The sequence below is a fragment of the Sander lucioperca genome, chromosome 4 (genome assembly GCF_008315115.2).
Source record: "Sander lucioperca isolate FBNREF2018 chromosome 4, SLUC_FBN_1.2, whole genome shotgun sequence".
Classification (NCBI taxonomy): domain Eukaryota; kingdom Metazoa; phylum Chordata; class Actinopteri; order Perciformes; family Percidae; genus Sander; species Sander lucioperca.
Window position 1 is genome coordinate 43,345,197 of NC_050176.1, and position 21,858 is coordinate 43,367,054.

Below are 21,858 nucleotides of genomic sequence, written 5' to 3' on the forward strand. Positions count from 1 at the left end.
GGCAGGTTGGTCAGTTCATCCATTACCACAGACCCTTCCAAGATGATCCCTACACTGAATGGGTTGAGCTGGGTATTTTCTCAACCCAGGCAGAGAATTCCCACTGGAGTTTAACTGTACGAGTCCTTGTCAGTTACATCCTAATGTGAAAGAAACGTAGTGACAAGGAGAAAACATAAACATGCCAGTTAGACAATGGTGTTTTGTACACCAAAAAGAGCCTGTGACTGTTCATAATGAAAAGCATTGTACAATATAAACTGCACTGATAGTATACTAAAGGATGATACCAGTTTAGATTTTGCTCCCAGAAACTTTTACTTAACTTCTAAGTATGTCAAATTTAATACACTTCTATACAAAAATAAACTTCTATACAATTTAAAATACATTAACAACAAAGTACACTTTCAAAAAGTACATTTAAAAAATAATTTGATTACTGCTAAATTAGTATACTTACTTTTTGGACTCTGAAGTTGAACTTAATTACATCTATTTTGAAGTATACTTTTAAAAAGTACATATTAAATACTCTTTAAATAAAGCACAACAAGTAGAAGCATACTTGTTTTATACTTCATGTACTTTATTCATATTTCTAATACACTAAAGTATACTACTTTTTTACCTGGGTATGTTTGAGTGGGAGTTGTATTGTATGTTGTGCTTTCAAACATGCATGGCATTTCTTTCATTTTTTTTTCTTCATTTTTGAAAAGCATACTTCTTAAGATTTGTTTTATCAAATGTACATGTGGACAGAAGCCCTTGTCCTTCTATAGTTGGACGGGTGTACCACTGATTTCAAAAAGAAAAGATAAGAGTGTGTGATTTGCTAGAAGAAGAGGCCACAGACAGGGTTAGTGTCTGAGGTCTTTATCTTAAACTGCCAGATCTTTTGAGATGAAACAGAATGAGAAAGAGTTTAGGGGGGAAATCTTGTATGATATTTAATTATGGCCTTTTTTCTCATTTCACAAGAACAGATGAACCAGATTTAATGCTTGCACCGCTGAACCATTCTAACTAATAATTTTCACATTCAGAGTCAGAGATGACAGCAAACATTGTGTCATTGCCATGTGTTTAAGTCTATGAACATATGGGTCTTTAGCTTGCTATAGATTATACATAATCAGCTTTATGCATTAGTTTACCTCAACTTTCTATCATTTTGTGTTTGGAAGTAGTAGGCTTGGGTAATCTAGGACATGAATAAACTTGCTGTGTGTGTTTGTGTGCAGCTGTCTACAGTATATAGTTTTACTGTATATTGAGGAAGTTAAGTGACAGAGCTTCTCATCTATAAACACTTGAGTATGAAAACAATGTGCAGACAATGGTCAAAAGTTGCACAGAGCTTTGGGTGTGTTAAGGGTGTTGATTAGGGATGCACTGAATCCAGGATTCGGGTTCGGATTCGGCCGAATATTGGGCTTTTTGACGGGGTTCAGTTTCTGCCGAACCTTAGAATTTTTTTCCACCAAACCGAACCCTACTCGGCTGCTGCTCGTTAGCTAACGTTAGCTTTCTAATTTCACCCACACAACAAGCCTTAATTAGTGGAATGGCTTCGAATGACAACCAAAAACGCTTGTCTTTTACTGTTAACATTTACTATTCAATATGTTGCAGTTTTACAAACAAAGTGAACAACTTAAGCTTGATGACATGTTTTGCATCTAGCATCTCACATTCATCTCAGTAAGCTAGCAGGAGTACACAACAGACAACTTCCGTGTAGGCTACTTCAAAATAAAAGCACTTCCTGTGACGGTTCGCAGTAAAACTAAATTACTGTTAAACAAATAAGGTTGTGTATCTTTTCACATATCAGCTGTAAATTAAGCACTGTAAATAATGTAAATAGTGAGTTTGAATCACACTATAATTTACCATTTCCTTTAGACTAAACAACATGAATTTCTTATTTAAGTGCATTTCTTATTTAAGTGCATTTCACAACACCTTCATCATACACTGGTTAGCGAAAGTTTGCCAAACAAAATTGTCACTCATCTGGCTATAGCGATGTGCTTCCCTACGATGTAAAAAGAGCATGTGAATTCAACATTAAGTTGTTATATTTAATGGGAGTAGGATTCGGTATTCAGCTTCGGATTCGGCAGAATCTTAACCAGTGGATTCGGTATTCAGCCGAACCCCAAAAATCTGGATTCAGTGAATCCCTAGTGTTGATTTTCAGGGATTAGCCGTACCAGCAACCACCTACACTAGTTTATATTTTCTTTACATTGGAGAAGAAACAAAGCCCTCTAGCAGCCAGAATAACTATGAAGAAAAAGTAAGGGGAGTTATTACAGAGCAACAAAGTCTGCATTGGAATGAGGTCGGAGACGTTAACACGGGAAACGATGTTTGTTTCTCCTCTCATACTTATAATCAACATTGTTGTTTTGTAACCATGACCATGAATGGGAATGAAAATGGACTGTATTTACATAGTGCTTTTCTAGTCTTAACGACTACTCACACACATTCATACACTGGTGGCCGAAGCTGCCACCTGCTCATCAGAGAAACATTCACACTCATTTATACTCTGATGGCGCAGTTCAGGGTTCAGTGTCTTGCCCAAGGGCACTTCGACATGGACATGCAGGGCCAGGGATCGAACCACCAATCTTCCGATCGGTAGGTAAGAGCGGTCGCCCTACCGCTCTTACCACCTGAGCCACAACCATGTGTTTATGATTGTAACCATGGCTACAAAGGTCCTCTTACCTTTACAAAATAGTAATTTTAACCCAACTCCTGATGTTACTCTAAACCTAACCAAGTTGTGTTCGTGCCTAAACCCAGCCAGACTATAACCATACCGTTGTCATCATAAAACTAGGGCTGTCAAACGATAACATTTTCTTGATCGCGATTAATCGTTGAATTTCTATAGTTAATCGCGATTAATCGCATGTTTTATCACATGATTAAAATTCTATTATTTTGCATTTCAGAACTGTTTTTACGTACATATTAACAATGGAAAGCAATTCTTACCAGTGTATCTTGATTGGGAATCAAATGAATGCAAAGAAAATTACTTTATGAACTTGATTTTAAGATTTGTATTTGTTTATTATATATTTAATCTAGTCACACATTTGAATCTAGAGTCAATATTAGGGTTGGGTATTGTTTGGTTTGGATACCGGTGCTAAAGCGGTACTTTTAAAACGGTATTTTAAAAGTTTCTACATTTCTGCAGCAGCAGGATGTGTTACGAGGAAGTACGGCAAAATAGTAGCCTGTTAGGCACGACGCAAAGCCAAGTGAAGTGAAAATAAATTAATAAATGGGATTAATGCGATTAATACAATTAAAACAAATTAACGCATTATGCTTGGCCCTTAATCTAGGGTGACGAGACGTCCCTGGTTTCCGGGGACAGTCCCCGGTTTCGGTGACCTGTCCCCAGCTGGAGCTGTCCCCGGAAATGTCCCCGGTTTTCACTGTGACTGACAGACCCGAAATTGGAATGAAATAGTCATGCACCCTACACGCACAGGCTCAAGACAGCCAGAGCAAGCCTCAGAGAACACAATTTCGCGGACTTTTTATATTTTAAAAAAAGGATCTTACTCTTTAACAGAAAGGTCGACCTCCTTAGAAATACTTTCCATAATGTTGTCAGACACTTAGAATATTAATCTGAGCCTGTCAGTGGCAAAACAGGCACTTTTATGAACGTAAAAACAAGTTGTACAATTGACGTCCTATTAACTTACATTGTAGCTTGTTTCGCCGTTGCCGACTGCAGTGATCTCGTTTAATACTGGACCAATGTCAAAGGAAAATATTTCCTCAATAGTTTTAATTGTATCCGATACTCAATGAGCTGTTGCAGAAACAAGCCCAGCGTGAAGCAATAAAGCAAAAGCTCTCAGATAAATGTAGTGCAGTAAACATTACAACATTTCCCTCTGAGGTGTAGTGAGTACAAGTATGAAGTAGCAGCAGGGGCGATTCTAGGATCAGACCTTTAGGGGGCTCAGACCTTAATGAGAATGTGACATGGATATGGCGCATGCAAAAGTGTTAACCCCATTGCTGTGACAAATTGCAAGAAAATTAACACTGAACTTACATGAAATGTTATCATATTTGCATTCTGCATAAATCTCTGCACACCCATTACTCTGTGAAATATCTCACAAACTCTTCACTCAACACATGCATCAGTACAACAAGCGGTCCCTGAGTAATCCAGTTTTGAAATTGCAACAAAATTTCTACATGGTCTACAACTTTATAATGTATTCTCATGTAAACTATTTATGTCAGCACAGATGTTTTTTGTAAATTGCTTAGCCAGTGTATTCCACCATAATGGTTATTATATTGCCATATTCCAGACAATCCCACTTACTTATATGTATCCCACTTACAAATATGAATATATTCTACTGGTATGCTTCCTAGTGACATTAATGGAAAAATATGAAGAAAAAAACTATTCCACCTGTGTGTGCATGGTTAAAATTCTGAAGTGCAAAATAGCTCAGGCTACAGCACAAATATTCCCATTCATAAATATATGAATAATCAAGTCTAACCTCTGAATTTCTTTTCAAAGTGCACCAGATTGATGCATTTTCTTACAGGGGAGCATGCCCATGGACCCCCCCTAGGGGAGCTTATGCCCCAGTGCAGCTCTAGGTCTAGTGACGCCCCTGGGGCAGTGTCCCCGTTTTAAGTTTACAAAGATAAAAAAATTACCTGTTTTGGAGGTATTTACGCTTCTGAGCTGAAAATGTCCCCGGATTTTGTCTCAGAAATCTGGTCACCTTACCTTAATCGCATCACGATTAACGCGTTAATGCTGACAGCCCTACATAAAACTGATTTGTAATAGTTTTAAAGGGAAAGACAAATGATGTTGTCCAGCCGATAGGAGCTTAAGATCAGAAAACGATTCTATGTGTTGTTCTAGAGGGCATGGACAAATGATGGATTTTGTCTTTTAATTTAGAGGACTTGTTGTCGCACTATATGGATGTAACTCTGATGCTGGTTTTATCAATTGGCAATTCTATTCAATGTGGCAATTTATTACTGTAGGTGCTTTGCCTTAAACCCTATCTGCAAGCCAGATTTCCCAAATGATCACTAAAGATTTGGATTGAGCTGAGAGATCACTGAGAGTAAATCTTGAACAGACAAGTATAAAGCCAGCACAAGTTAAATTGAATTAAAACTTTGGATTTAGAACAGCAACATACTGCTTTGAAATGTTTCTCCTACAAATACATCATCAAAAAAATCATTTATTTTACTCATTTTGAAAAGGGGAGGTAGTTGATATGAGGTCTGAAATCTGAATGATTATAAGGAAAGAGACTCAAAGGGTCAGGTAAGGACTTGTGGACCAACAAAGTCAACAGTCCTCTTAGTGGAGGTGACAGGTGACAGACTGAGGATGAGGCATATTAGACAAGAAATACAGTTCTATATTATCACTCAAAAATCATTTATATGTTGTTTATTTTAATCACGATTGGGAGATTTTGGGGACAATAAAACAGAAATGAATCGGCACTGGCTGTGAAAAATAAGTTTCTGTGTGAAATTCAAAAAGTGTGCACTGACACTTAGAGATAGCTGCCATGTGACGACCCTGAATAAACAACCTGCTTGGAGATGAGACAGAATGAGGTCAGCCTGTGTTGACCCTCCCTGACCCTCCTGCTGCTGAAGTTTCACAGTAGTTTCAAACTGCACATGCACACGGTGCTTTAGAAATAATGTATTATGCCAATTATTATTCCAAGGTGACCTGTGCAGGATGTGCTAATTAGAAACCATCAACTTGAAGTTGCTTTGACCTTTATTAATATTTAGACAAACAACAGAGTGCAGAGTGTACAGGAAGTTGATATTTGTTCATGTGGCAGGGAAGGGAGATGTAATGTCATTAAGAGCTCTAAGCCTAAGCCTCTTGTGTTAATAAGAAAAGAGATGGCTCCATTTACTGAAACGTTTGTATTTTAATCATACTGAGAAGTTTTCCTGTAATAATCTTGTCCCAGAATGAATATTAAGTGTTATAACGTGTCTTCTCATGTATTATTCCGCACAAACGGTTGTTAAATCTCTCAGACTGACATCCTCAATAAGCACAGCCAATGTTAATGCTCATGTAGCGCAGAAGTAGATGCAAAACAACATGCATAATCTCCCAGGGAGGCTTTCCGCTGTTGTCTTCAAATGTTTGTTTAAACTTTGATGGGTGTTCATAGACCTCCCTCGCTCGCTTGCTCCCACCTTTCTACACCTTCCTCCCTCGCTCCCTCCCTCAAGCCTTCTGTAGCTTGGCAAGAAGAGACATTTTCAACACAGCGTGCCTGTGTCAGAGTTCCTCCTCAGACATGGGAATGCACCCACATGCCTACAGACATATTCAAACACACACATGGATAAACACACTCACACACCCACCCACTCACAAAAGCACACAAAGCGCATGTAGATGGAAAAGAACATGGAAAAATATGGAGCTGCTTGGTATTCTTGGACTATATATAAACTACAAGCTAGGGGTGTTTGTATGGTTTGCCAGCATGCGTTAATGTGTGTGTGCATGTTTGCGTGTGTTTCTGTGTCCCTCACGATTTTGCTTCTAAAGACCTCGGGCATGTATGTTGTCACCGAATACATCGTCTGCCACAAACAAATTTAAATAGATTAGGTTTGTATATTGCAACGGGAACGTACAGATCAATTATTTGATTTTTCCAATTCATAAAGGGAATCATTCACATATTTTCAGTGGCTGTAAGGGAAACAGTAAAAGGAAAGTTCCAAGGATCTGACAGCGGAGCGTGTAATGTAAGGAGTATGTATGGTCACCACCCTCTCTCTCCCTTGTTCATTATGACTCTTCAGTTTAAAGCTGAAATGTGTTACATGTAACATGCCCCCCCCTTCCCCTCCCTATAGCATTAGTGGGTACTCTGTCACTTTGCTGAAGAGTATAAACATGTTGGAGGATGTTCTCTCAGTGGTATCTCGCTTGTTCAGCCATCTGCCACTTTTCCTGTTTTGTGCTGTAAACCATAAAGATGATTCTTCATCAAATCCTTCAAAATATCATTTTGAATAAATAAAAACAAAATCGAAGAGTGCAAAAAGGTTTAGGCAACTAAAACGAATGTGGTTTTATATGTTGTCGCATTAAAAGCTGAAAATGAAAGGAATAGCTTGACATTTCGGGAAATATACTTGTCTGCTTTCCAGTTGAGCACTATATAAGAAGGTCAGCTAGCACAGTGTTACGCTGGTTGCCAAGTAACTCCCCATGAAAACCACAACTTAAATTTCAGTTTGTGTACAGATTGAAAAAAAGCAGATATGATGTTTTTTTGTGAGCTTTAGGGGTTCTCCTGGGTGGATTTTTCAACCTTTGAACAGAGTTAGGGAAGCTGTTTCCCCCTTCTTCCAGTCTTTATGCTACGCTATGCTAAGTTTATCGACTCCTAGGTTTAGCTTTAGCTTAACGCACAGCTCATGCACAGACATGAGAGTGGAATTTCTCATCTAACTTTCAGTAAGAAAACAAATTGTGTAATGTATATTCCCCAAAATGTCAAGCTATTACTCTAAAGCTTCACTCACAATAGATATAACTTATTTAAAACAAATATCCACAATCCCAAACACACTCTTTTTATTGCTATCCACTGCCCTATTTCAACATTACTAATGGCTCTGACACACCAACACGATAATCGGCTGTCGGACAGTCTGGCGAGGTCAGTGACTCGAGTCTGTTCGGTGTGTTCCGTGCCGTCATCCCCATTATGGTCGGCTGGAGAAGCCAGACCCATGTGACGCGTTCGTCATTTCTGATTTTCATTTTAGCGCCGCCTGCTGTTATGGAGACGTATTACGTCTTGCGCATGCGCAGAACGTACACTGCCTTTTCGGCTGACGGTCGGCCATCGGGTTTGTGTGTCAGGGCCTTAAAATAACATTGTCAAAAACTGCAGGAACAGCTTGTTTCTCATTAGTTTCTAATGTCAAAAGTCAATTTGTCCAAAGTCAAATTTTGCCCAAAGTGTGTATGCACTTCATATTTTGTATTTTACTGATGTTGTTTGCTGATGAACAGCGTCTGTTCATCTTGTGAAAACACTGTGCATCTTGGACTTTACACGTGTTTTTGCTTCTTCTTTTTTTATAGCTGTGTCATCATTAGAGCACTCTTGTTCCTTTATCATTCCCAAATGAATCAGATCCACAGACTTTTTTACCACAGATGTTTTGACCTGTCGTGCAGGAAGAGCACAGGTGAAACTAACAGAAATGATGTCTCCTTTCCAGCAATTATTGCAATGCGCCAATTAATAATGTCATTAGTTACACCACCACACACCAGAGTACAAGCGGCCGAAATGGGTTTCCTCAGGAGGGTGGCTGGCGTCTCCCTTAGAGATAGGGTGAGAAGCTCAGTCATCCGTGAGGGGCTCGGAGTAGAGCCGCTGCTCCTTTGCGTCAAAAGGAGCCAGTTGAGGTGGTTTGGGCATCTGGTAAGGATGCCCCCTGGGCGCCTCCCTAGGGAGGTGTTCCAGGCACGTCCAGCTGGGAGGAGGCCTCGGGGAAGACCCAGGACTAGGTGGAGGGATATATAGCTCCAACCTGGCCTGGGAACACCTCAGGATCTCCCAATCGGATCTGGCTAATGTGGCTCGGGAAAGGGAAGTTTGGGGTCCCCTGCTGGAGCTGCTGGAGCTGCTGACCCCGCGACCTGACCCCGGATAAGCGGACGAAGATGGATGGATGGATGGATGGATTAGTTACACCTGTGATAGAAGTCAAAATGTCTGCTGCTGTGAAAAAGATTTATTCAGACCACCTCCTTGCTTGAGGTCTTTTTTGTTTAGTTACATGCAATTATAAGTATTATTTATCTGGTAATGTACAATGGTATTGTATTATTAACCTTTATATTGTAACTCCTTTAAGGTAACAGAACAATTTGTAGCCAACAGCCGCCACACTGCTGTTTCTCTCCTGCCTCATGTGCCTCATACCAGCTCAGCCTGCCAGCAGAGGCTCCTCATGTTTTGGTGCTGATAAATTTGTCCTTCACATACAATAGAAGTTCATCTCGCAAACATTCAGGCTGCAGATTATGATTACTAATCAGCAGCTCACTATATTTAAACTCACATTCCTTTTTTAACTTGTAGTTTTGGTTTCAGGCGTATTCCCCTTAAAGGCAAACAAATACTGCACAAACCCCTCAGTTCTCTGTTAGAGAAGGTAACTGTGCTGTTGTAAATCTGTATTTTTTTCCTGTAGGGTACTAGGAGTTAAAATGCTGTTTACTGGAGTATAAATGAATAATTAGTACTTGTGCATCTGTCTCATCTGTGCAGCATAGCATGTTTTTTTTTTAGATGTTTTCTACGTTTGTCATGTCCTACAGTCGATCAGTTCAATCTGTTATGCATTGCTAATACATATTTATCATCAAATACTCTTTTAAATAGTTATGAAAGTCATATTTTTATTCTTCATGGCTTGTGCGTTTCATACAGCTGGTATTTTAAATGTAAGTTATGCAGATAGTCACACACACATATACAGTATATATTATTCATCTCGTCTTCTGCTTTTCCCAGGGTTGTTTTTTTCTCTCTCTCCCTTCTTGACTTCTCCACCACTCTACTCTTTTTAACCCCATTTGTGTCTCACACCCCCCCTCCCCCAACTCTCTGCCGTCCTTGTTCAGTTCTTCTTTCTCACCATACAGCGTTATTTTCTTTGATCGGTCTCCATTTATTTCTTTACCCACCCACTCTGCATACTGACACCGCTGAAGGGATCTCTCTCTCGCTCTGTATCTCTGTCAGTGCTCTCTCTTTCCCCCTCTCCATCTGTCTTTCTCCTTATTTGTCTCCCTCTGTCTCTATCTCTACCTCCCTCCCTCCCTCCCTCTCCCTCTCATCCTCATCCCTCACTATCTCTCCACGCACACTTGATTCATTTTACACATTACGGAAGCATCCATCATTTTGCTCTGTGAAGGAAAAATCTCTCCTTTTTTTTTTTTTTTTTAAATCCATGACAATATTTTCTTCTTCTCTCTTTTTACGGCTGTCTTTTCTTTTCCAACTCCTACTCTCTCTTCTGTGGATCCAATCCTAAAGCTGGAACCAATATGTTTTATTTCCAGCTGGTCATCATGGCAGGGACCGTTCTGTTGGCGTACTACTTTGAGTACACAGACACGTTCCCCGTGCACATCCAGGGCTTCTTCTGTTTCGACAAAGCCTACTCCAAGCCGTACCCAGGACCAGAGGACAACAGCAAGGCGCCGCCTGTACTTGTCTACTCCCTAGTCACTGCCATCCCCACTGTGACGGTGAGTCTGTGTTCAACTTGTTAAAAAAAATGTACTTCCACAGGTGTTCATCATGCCAACACACGGCAGACATGACAATCCCCCACATGCATACACACACATATACGGTAGTTCCTCCTCATTTACACGTGGTGTTTGTGGATTGAAAGAGGGGAGAGCTGTGTAGGTGTGTATCCTCGTGGTCTCACTGCTCCGTTTGTGTGGATGCGTTCTCTGTCATAACCATGGCAACGTGCACTATATTTGTCCTCTATAGAGAGAGCTACAGTGTACAGAGAGTCTGTCCTTATTTCAAGATTCCACGGTACTAAAACAGAATAAAACATCAGCTCTATGCGTCCACAAGAAGAGGTGCAGTTTTTGTTATTTTTTGCCGAACCATCTTCATCCAAGTCTTTCAAATGCATATTGAAGCACCTTTAATAATTAAACATCTATTTAGAATTGCAATTTGTAGGTCATGAGTTGTTGGCAACATGCAAAGAATCAAAAATAAATATTCAACAGCTCGATTTTTGCCATTCATTGATGGACAGTAAGTAATTTATTTTCACCAAATCAGTTAAACATGAATATTATGAATAAGGCGCAATTATTATGAGTTTTATATATATATATATATATATATATATATATATATATATGACTCAATTCCTTTACAGTGGCCATACTTTCTTGTCAGTAGAGTGGAATATTCATATTATTAATAATGAAACATAGCTTCACATTCTCATCAAAGCTCTGTCTCCATGACTCCATGTCTGTCTGGTCCCCCAGGGCTTGTCTCTTTGATGTCCTAACAATTAAGTGGCATTACGACATGGCTGCCTCTGAGCCACAAATCTGGGCAGCACACATACACACACAAACACACACATACAAGTACAAGTTAAAACACAACGCAGATGCACATAATCACACAAAAAGATACAGGCAGCCCTGGGTCATTTGCTTCTGTATAGATGAGAACCCAATCTCCTCTTATATCACCCCATTTTCATATTTTCTCATTTTATCACTATTGACAATATAGGCCTGTTTTATTCCTTTATCTACGACAATTATAACATATTTGTAGATGTTTTCTAGGGTATTATACTGAGACTTGTTTGTCAATTTGGTACTGATAGGAGATTCCAATCCTGTATTTTGAAATTTGATTGTAGCACTATCATATGGTTTACATTTTGGATCAGAGATTTTGCTTAAGGAGAGACACATTCTAGTGATTGTATCTAACACAATTGTATACACAAATGACCACATATGACAGTGAGGTACACAGGTGCACTTTGTATGTGTTTGTGTGTTTGTTTGGAGTTGAACATTCACTGGACTGGATGGGGGCTGCAGGCACCAGGGATTGCGAGCTGTGCAGAGTGGGAGCGGAGTAGCGTGATTTTGCCTGGAGTGTGAAGCGGCTTTTTTGAAAGTCAGAGCATCTGTGTTCTCTCTCGCTCCAAGATAGCGCTCCATCCCACGAGCCTCTGTTCAGATACAATAAAAAAGAAGAAGCAGATATTCATCTCTCTTTTCTCTCAATTTTGACTCCGAGTTTGTGTCTGTTTGTGTGACAGCTCCAACTGATTTTTAAAGTTACCAGAAACTGCTCCTCTTCTTCCTCCAGACCCTCTCTCTTTTTGCTGCTGTCTCTTTGTATAATGATGGGGGAGGCATACAACTCGGGAAACCGCAGTTTCCTGCTCAAGTTGAAACATTTAAAACAATATCCACCCATTTAGTATGTACTTCCATACAGTGGCAGGTCATACAAACAGTAGTCAGCTCATTGCAGCAGAGACTGAGTTATCCTGAACTTTATTCCTTAGTGTGGGTCAAGTCCAATAAATGCTGGATCCTGCACTTTCCATAATGCAACTCAAAAATGTCTCTCGTTAGACCCTCCCTGCATGATAAACAAGTCCACACCCCCTGTTTGTAGTGCCAGCTGTTTGTTTGTCTAAATCTGTAGTTCTCCTAGCTTAATCAGAGATAACCCAGATGACATCACCAGGGTTATTTTCTCAAACTTGACAAAACTCCCTTCAGAGCCACTGAAGATATTATACAGTGAACCATTTTGACAGGCTGAGTAGTAACCTTCATGATCTGATGAAATCAGTGGAGTGGCTCTAGAAACATCTTTGCATAAATTTGCACCACCTTTAAGTGAACCTGTTAAATCTTTGTTGAGAATACTTTGAGGGTAGTCCAGTGCTTAATTTGTAAAGTGGGAGGTCCCGGAGCGCAGAGGGTTGGTGGATCCGGCGACTCAAAACGGGGCTTGGAGGTAACGGAACCAAAACAAAAATTACACCTGCCTACGTAGCTTCTCTGACTCTGACTAAAAAAGCCTAAACAACGCTGTGTGTACATCAGGGCAATGTTTATTTTTATTTCTGAACGTGCACTGCATCGGTGCGAAATGTAAAAAAAATTAAAAATACACTGCAACGATCGTTTTCAAAAGCAGCAACTATCCATCGGACAATTAAAACATAAAACCCACCGTGGTCTCCACATTCTTGATCGGCAGAAACGATTTTTGCTTGTTTGGGATCCGACTGGCCAGCGTATTTGAAAAAGTTAAGCAAACTTTGTTGTCTTTTTGACATTTTTATCCTCAACCAGCACAAGCGCTTGTGTCACTTGAAGTGCAGCGCCACGCTGTTGAAGTGCCGATCCCCTCCCTCCGTCCCTCTCCCCCCTCTGTCTTACCCTGAAAATTCACCTCAAAACGCATTGAAAATGCAAACACAAGACTTTTGTGGAACTCCAATGGGGAATCAAGACTAACAAGACAGATAACAACATTGAACACTACACAAACAGTTTATTTTTTTCATTTAGGCGACTAATTTTTCATAGTGACACAGGAGCTGCCGGATCCAATAAAAAAGGTTCCGGATCCAACGTCGGAGGTGCCAGAACATGTTCCGGCGTGTTCCGGCTCAAATTAAGCCCTGGGGTAGTCCACTCCACTTACTGTGGTAGCCACTGCCCTGCCCACACCTGCCACTTATAATGCTACCCCCGCTTTCAAGTTTGCCATACATACAGTACATACAGAGCTTTGATTCCAAGCCATTAAAGTCTGTTCAAATGAAAGCTGTTGACCCCAAAGTGACATAAACGTAAATCATTCTGTGATTACTTTCATTTCTCAAAATCTACTATATGCTGCTTTGACGTGTACTGTACATTCATGACTTTATAAAAGATAGTAACTTATTGAAGGCTGCATTTGGCTGTTTGCACACAAAGTGAAGTGAGACAATATCATAGACATGACTCTGGATGGCATGACATCTTTTTTGTAAATTCACACATTATTTATCCCTTAAAAGCCCAGCATAGCATCAATGCTACGCTAGACAGTAGTGTGTGTGTAGTCTATATCCACGACGTTCCACTTCCGGGATTGCTCCGTTGCTTCCGGAAATTCCGCCGGATCACGCTCTTTTCGCCGAGATGTCCGTTACCTTCTGTTTTCTTTGTGATTTATGAGGACTATGGTTGACTGCTCCTTAGATCTCTGCAGGCTAAATCGAGGCAGCTATCTGTTCAATCTGAGTTTTCTGTTGCACGACTAAAACAACTTTTGAACATACACATGTACATTCAAAAGTTACACGTTCCACCAAAACAAGTTCCTTCCCGAGGCTATTTTATAGCAGCACCGTGGCTCTCTCCGGCGCTTAGCCCCGCCCATGACGACTGTGATTGGTTTAAAGAAATGCCAATAAACCAGAGCACGTTTTTCTCCCATCCCGGAATGCTGTGTGGATTAGCCAGCCCTCCTCCGCAGCGCTAGGGATGAATGTCTGGCAATGCAAGACTAGTGTGTGTGTTTTTAGTGTTTACAGTGAGGAATACATTTTTTACAGTCTTCCATATACAGTACTGACAGATTGGGTTGCATGTAATATTGCATCAACAATCACTCATGACTGCAGTTGAATTGTAAGACTGTTTAATATTGCACGAATCAACCAGTTATAACGGCATATATTAAAGTCCTGGCTTTATGTGGCAAAGTCCTTGAATAGATTAAATCCCTGAATTCATAACTATACTAATGTTAGTTAGCTCAGTGGTTCCCAAAGTAGGGTAAGGGGGGCCCCAGGGATCCTTGAGGTTGTTCCAGGGGGTCCCAGCTAAAAAGGGAATCATCTTTTTATAAATAATAAAGTTTTCATTATAATTCCATCCATAAGTAACACAATTGGTGATTGGTTTTATACACTCTCTGAAATAAAACATCTAAAAGCAAAAATCTTATCAAATGGGGGTCCGTGTTCTAATTTGTGTCAGTTTAGGGGTCCTTCACATGAAAAAGTTTGGGAACCACTTAATTAGCTAACTACTACCATTACTTCTACTACTACTAGGCCTAAAACGAAGTGTGGAGATAGGTCTGGCTATGCGGAACTAGCTAACTACCTAAGCCTGCTAGATAAACTGTGGAAGCAGGTGGTAATTTTGCCGGTATCCTTTCACTTTCCAACTCTACTACTATAATGCTGGAGGGTTTTCGGCCTAAACCCCTGGGCTTGCAGCTTCGAAATATCCAGTCAGCTTGGGGATTTGTACTAATGGCTGTGACTGCCGCTGCAATTTCTCTCTATGATTATTATTTTTGAGCTCCACTTTCACATTTCTTTTCAAACAGCAAACGTGGCTTTTGAAGTTAATTTCCACTCAAGCCAGGAAACTGCCAAGTGTAGTAGTAGTAACAGTTAAAGAACAGCAACTCATTCATTGGACAATAAAGACAGCCCACATCATAAATTTACCAATTACAGCCAAGGTATAAAAAAACATAAGGAGTTAGATTTTGAAACAGTTTATGACACTCATAGGCCATTAAAAGGTGAAAATATGAGTTGTATCATAATTGGGTTTGGGCTTTATAAAGCAGCAGCAGGTTAAAACAAAATCAACGACGTCTCTTAAGCCTGATCAAAAGTCTTGAAACTGACAATGTTGAAAAGCAGCTGTGATCTCTCGGGGCTTTGTCAAACTGAACCTGTAGGATTTAAGCAACACCTGCCAGAGTCGACACAATTTGAATATTGATGTAGTTACTGGATTAGCATTAGAGCAGAATACTGTGTGTGTGTGTGTGTGTGTGAGGCAGAGAGAGACAAAGAGAGAGGAAATGAGAGGATGAGTGAAATAGAAGCACTTGTGTGGTACTTGGCAAATGTGCTGTAAGTTTCAGTGGATCAGTGAAGGTAAGTGTGTGGGTGGATGACGACGCACTCTCCTCCACTGCCACTAAACATTTTTGTGTGCGCAGGTGGGAGTTGATGTGTAAGTCTGACTAGTGCTAGGATCTGAATACTAGTCAGATTGGCTACAAGCGATCTATATCGCACAGACACATACACACATGTACAGTGCATAGCCTATATACAATACATGCAACAGACAGCTGAAAGAACACGCTACATTTGCTAAAATTGCTAATTATTAGTGTGTGTGTGTGTGTGTGTGTGTGTGTGTGTGTGTGTGTGAGGGTGTGTATTACGTAATGGAGACTGTATGCGTGTCCTGATTGTACACTACAAACCCACCCATCAGTCGATACAGTTACATGTAAGCTGTGACCAATCACAGGATCAAATGGTAATTGTAGGCTTAAGATACATGTGGCACAATGTGAGCCTTTGTAGCATGTGGAGACTGACACTGCACCACACACTTGTAAGCTCAAGCAAGAGGATATGAGGTGGTGAATGAATGAAGTTTTCAAGAGGTTTATTTCACCACCTTTTTTATGTGGGTCAGGAGCATAATGCTAAATACGTTTGCCTTGGAGAGCTAATGCTGCTAAAAAAAAGAAGCCTTTCAAACTGTTCAGGGAGGCAAAGGGAGGGTGTTCTCTGAGAGGAGAGACAGACTGAGTTCAAAATGCAGCGCACACAATGGGAGGAAGGGGGAGAAACAGAGGTACCAGAGAGGAAACAAAAGAAAGCTAAACCTAAAAAAGGAGACAGCTAAAGGAGGAAAAGTGAAGGAGAGGAAAGAGGGAACAAGAGAGTCCGCCTGATACCAGTCAGAGGCAACTCGCTGCTCCAAGTTTTGTTTTCTGCTGTCTGGTAAACCTTGAGAAGAAGCCTTTGTGCATAATGCAGCTCCATGTGACAGCAAGATGGGGATTGAGGCAAACCATGGAGGCAAACCATATCATCCACGCCATGCCAGAGTTTATTAAGTGAGAGCTCTTGATACACATAACTGCATTGTGCTGTTGTTGCCGTGATATCTTCGAAAACAGATGCTGGATGTGGTCAAAGGCACATTTTGTGTGGAAGTTTTAATATAGTCCAATATCAGTGGGAAGAGATGAAGGGGGACAATGGTCAGGGTTGAAGAGGAAGTCTGGCAGAAGTAAAGCAGATGCAGAATTAAGCAAATGCAGGATGCTAAGGAAGGTGATTATCTTTGCTTCCAGAGGCCAAAGGTCAGGGTGAGCTAGAGGGAAAGGAAGCAGGGCTTTAGAAATGTTGATTTTGTTGTTTGGTGGTTTATCTTCTCCCCCACACAGATAAACATGGAGACATGAAGTAATTTGGCTAGTCTTCCAGCTATGATAATATGCAGCAAAATCACCAAATCCAATCTTCTTGATTGAATCTCAGAAATAAGATGGAAATGTTAGATCTAACTGTAGTCGGCTCACTTTTGTTCTCTCTCTGTCATAAACACTTGGATGTGGAAATTGTTTTCCTTGTCTTCTCCCTGCTTAGGTATTTGAGGTAGACACGTGATTGGCGGTGGGGGGCTGTAGGTGAGCCCTACGACAGCATAGTTCCCTGACTGCTACATTGTTATGCTAATGTTTAACAAATGGGAAAAATGGGCTTTTCCTGTTCTTATTTTTCGCCTTTCTCTATTCTATATTTACCTTCTATTGTTATTGTAATCAGAGTTGTCATCTTTGACAAGCAACCCAAAAGAAATCCGCTCACACATAAACACACCAATGCACATAGACGTACAATGACACACTCCCACGTATGCACTGTAAAGTGAAGTAAGCGTCTTCATAGATCTTGAATCAGGAGAACTCAATCAGGAGTTCATTCGTGCTATCATCCTTTTTTTTTCTTCTTCTGAAATGTTTCCAGTTGCTTGCAATTGTCATCGGTCTTGTATTTTACCACACAAGCCAGGGAAGTGTTTTCACACACACACACACACACACACACACACACACACACACACACACACACACACACACACACACACACACACACACACACACACACACACACACACACACACACACACACACACGCACATACACACACACACACACACACACACACACACACACACACACACACACACACACACAGTCCAATCAGTCCAATGCCCATGCAAATTGTCCAGACGTTTGCATACCGTTAAGGCTTGGGACAATCCTTCATGAATAATGGAGTCACATATGACAGACAGAGGAGGATTGGGAAGTACCATCTAGCAGAAGAAAAGATTTGGGTGTGACACTAAAACTCTTCTATCGGTTTGTGGGGAGTTCAGTTCCCTGATGATTTCCTCTTCAAGGAGGATGTAGAAGAGAGGAAAAAGACAAAAGTGATTTTGGTGCTGATGTGAAATGTGCTGTGAAAACACAATCAGGGTAGATACCATTAAAGACACTGGGTTTCAGCATATTACTTGTACTCTGTGGCACTGTTTACATGTGTATGTATGAAGAATCAAAAAACAGACAATATCTTATGTATTGAGTTGACATGGCTTGGCGAAGTGCAGCATGTGACATCATGCTTTGCCACCCGTCACAATTCATGGCTGTTTTAGCTTTATTTGTGATACATATTTCGGGGACCCCTGGAATAACATTGTCTTTGGGCCCACATTTTTTTTTAATGAAATACACCTATTGTATCTGAGTTTTAGCAAAGTAGCTGAATTGTCCTCTTTTCACTTCATAGATCTGTAAGACCAAATGTGATTTTTATGGATGTTATAACAAGCATGCATAGAATTAAAACAAAATTTACAGCATGACAGACAGACAGAGGAGAGAATGGCTGTCCGCAAAAGCACAAAAGACAATGTGCAGGGAGCAGGGAGCGGAGGGAAAGTGGCTGGTATATCGGTGAATTTAAGTACCCCGGGTCCCATCTCCTAAGTTGGCAAGTCATTCTTCCGACTTCAGTGTGTTCCTAAATCATAAAGTGGAAACACACAGAAGGTGTGTTGTATTGTATTGCTCAGAGCTTCCATGACTTGATGCTGCATCAGTACATTCCCTAAAACCACTAAAATATTGCTCTACCTGACTAGGACGGTTACAACCTAATACCATATTGCCAATAACATGTGAGTAGAAAATGAAATGAAATGCAATGCGTGTATTAATAAAACGTTTTTTACCATCAACCCAATATTTAATATTACGTCAACTCGACAAGTCGTGTAGCAAAAGTTTCGCCAGCTTTCCGAGTTGTTGTTCTGACATTTCCCAGGCGGTAGTCAATAGTCCCATAGCCCTTAAATTGCATCCCAGACTCCTCCACTTGCCTCCCAGGAAATCATTGGAGGAGAGAGGCAACGAGCAAATGTGTTTTAGGGGAATGAGACGTCCTTTCCTCTGAAGCATCACATGAATTTGTCGGCTGTATGGGCGAAGTTAGCAACTCCTTCAGCTGCATGGCTTCTGGGAAGGCTGCTCTCGTGTATCCCTGGTGATAGCTCCTCAATGCTCGCTCCTCAGTCCTTTGGGCAGAAGTAAGAGCTTTGAGGTGGCCTTCACCAAGGAGGGACAAAACAATTTCTGGTTCAGCCGAGGACCGAGGAGTCAAGGACCTATCAAATAAGGGGCATGAGATGCTGCTTATATCCACAACATTTCACTTTCGGGATTGTTTAGGTGCCGGTGGAAATTCTGCTGGATGTCTTTCATTTCAGCCGGATGTCTGTCACCTTCCGCTTTCTTAGTGTTGAAATTTTAAATTCCGGTCAATTTATGAGGACTATGGCTAACTGCTCCTCAGATCTCTGCAGGGTAAATCCAGACAGCTAGCTCGACAATCTGTCCAATCTGAGTTTTTCTGTTGTCCCAAGGCTATTTTGCAGGGGCCCCGTTGCTCCGTACGGTGCCTAGCGTTGCCGAGATGATTGTAATTGGTTTAAAGACATGCCAATTAACCAGAGCACATTTTCTCACATCCTGGAATGCTACATGGACGAGCAAGCGCTGTCCAAAAATAATGGAACTAACTGTATCAGATTTTAAGTTGCTCTTGTTGACTATAGAGATGTTATTAAGATAGGTTTTATTCTTAAATGAGAATTTACAAAATCCTGGTATAATCTGTTTCGCCATTGACAATGACCATCTGTCTGTCCGTCCATCCATGTATATCTCTTCCTCTGTGTGTGTTTGTATGTGTAAGAGAGAGAAAGTCAGAGACAGAAAGAAAGCCAGGCCGATCAGTGCGTCAGCAGTCATGCTCATGAGACGGAGCAGTGAAAAAAGGGCAGGGATAAGAGGGATAATCACGGCTTTATCCTGTCACTGCCAATCACACTGGATAGAGGATTGAGAGATGAAGACAGCATGTAGCCCCATGTTGATACGCCTGACCAGCTATTCACTCCCACTGCAATAGGCTGTAAGACATGCTCTAACCCATAGATGAGAACCCTAATCCAGCAATACACTCACACTCACACTCACACTGTGGTACATTAGCTTAGAATACGAGGAGGTGGAGAGAGAGATGGGGAGTAAGCAGGATAAAGATAGAGAAGGAGAGACCCGAGGGAAAAGAGAAAAATGCAAAGAGACAAGAAAAGAATAGGGGGAAAAGACTAACGGGGTCATACCTCAAACCTCACTGAGTACAAGGAGAGAGCATTAAGCAGGCGAGAAAGGACAATTTATGTTTGAATCAAGGAAGAAATAAACTGTCAATAATGTTTCTGGTAGCCTAGTTTCTCTTCCACAAAGACCTGGGAAAGCTGCCGGAGCATGAAAAAAATAACAGAATAAAAGCAGGGTGAGAGAGAGAAAAGGAGATGGATGGAGAGAGTGTGGGTGATGTTGAAGCTGAAGCAGCTAAATTGTCATGGTTACCATCACCAGTGTGTGACAAGGCTGTGTGTGTGTGTGTGTGTGTGTGTGTGTGTGTGTGTGTGTGTGTGTGTGTGTGTGTGTGTGTGTGTGTGTGTGTGTGTGTGTGTGTGTGTGTGTGTGTGAGTGAGAGAGCACTGGGCTTGCAATGTCAACAAATGTCATGTGATACTTTATGCAGACATGGCGTAATCCTAATGAAGGTTTTTGTGTTTCTTTTCACACTGAAGAGCTGCTTTCAGTCAGAATTACATCGTTTTAGAAGGTGCATGCATACGTGTAAATGACACACATAGAAACACATAGATTAGGAATCTAACGCTGTACCAGATACATGATTCACCATGTAGCAGTTCATGATGTAAATGCGTATCTAAATTTAGTGTTTTCTCACAATATCCCCAAGCTGTTAATTATAATACATTCCAAACACATCTGTAAAAAAAAATGCATGGAGACGTCTAGCGTACATTTCCACACTCCCCCTTGAGTTTCTTTTTTTATATGTTGTGACGTCAAACCGGCATTTAATGCTGCATCACTTGTTCCTATTCTGATTGCTGTGAGTATTAACTCACAGTACATGGTGTTTACATCCCTATATGTGTGGAAAACGTGAATATGTCTATGATTTAATATCTTTTTTTTTAAGCCACTTGTGTCTTTCTTATAGACAGGGTGGTAAATTGAAAGTGATGGTTGAATGAGCTTCCAGGTTACATTATTAAAAAAACACCAGTTTACAGTTCCCGTCTGTACAGTCAGAGCTTATTGTCTCACTACACAGTCTTGGAAAATTAGGTTTTCAACTCTGACTGTATTTCTCCCGAAGTCCCCTTCCTTATATGCTACCATCACCTTTTCATCCTTTTCTTTCTTCACGTTTTTCGGCTTTTGATCATCGTTGTCATCTTTTGTCTAGCAAGACTGCACGCTTCATCACACACACACACACACACACACACACACACACACACACACACACACACACACTCACACGCACATGCTTGTTTGGAGTCACGCTCACGAAAGCAAAGAGAACATCCTACAATCAACCGTCACCATGTCACAAAAAGGTAGAAAATCAAAGAAAGCCAGTTAAGTCGTGCTCAGCCTCCAGAGTTTCTCCTATCACTCTCCACATTAATGTGTTCTTCTTTCTCTGTGTCCCCCCTCATCCTTTCAACTTATCTATATAATGATATAGTTGTCAGAGTTGGAAAAAACAGATTTTCTATCCTCTTGATGAAAGACTCTCACTAACAGCTTCTACACACACACACACACACACACACACACACACACACACACACACACACACACACGTTTGTACACAAACACATGCGCTACTTTC

At 40.8% G+C, this 21,858-nt stretch overlaps 1 protein-coding gene across 4 annotated transcripts in view; it reads left to right on the top strand.

Moving 5' to 3' along the window:
- plppr2b (phospholipid phosphatase related 2b) overlaps window positions 1-21,858 on the top strand; it is a 55,982-nt gene that overhangs the window by 17,857 nt on the left and 16,267 nt on the right. For 3 of the 4 annotated variants that reach the window (XM_031285954.2, XM_031285953.2, XM_031285952.1), the window contains one exon: window positions 10,202-10,390. In XM_031285954.2, the coding sequence (XP_031141814.1) occupies window positions 10,202-10,390 (189 nt within the window). Of the gene's footprint in view, window positions 1-5,411; window positions 5,420-10,201; window positions 10,391-21,858 lie in introns of those variants that run through there. The other variant, XM_036000205.1, reaches the window with a different exon arrangement.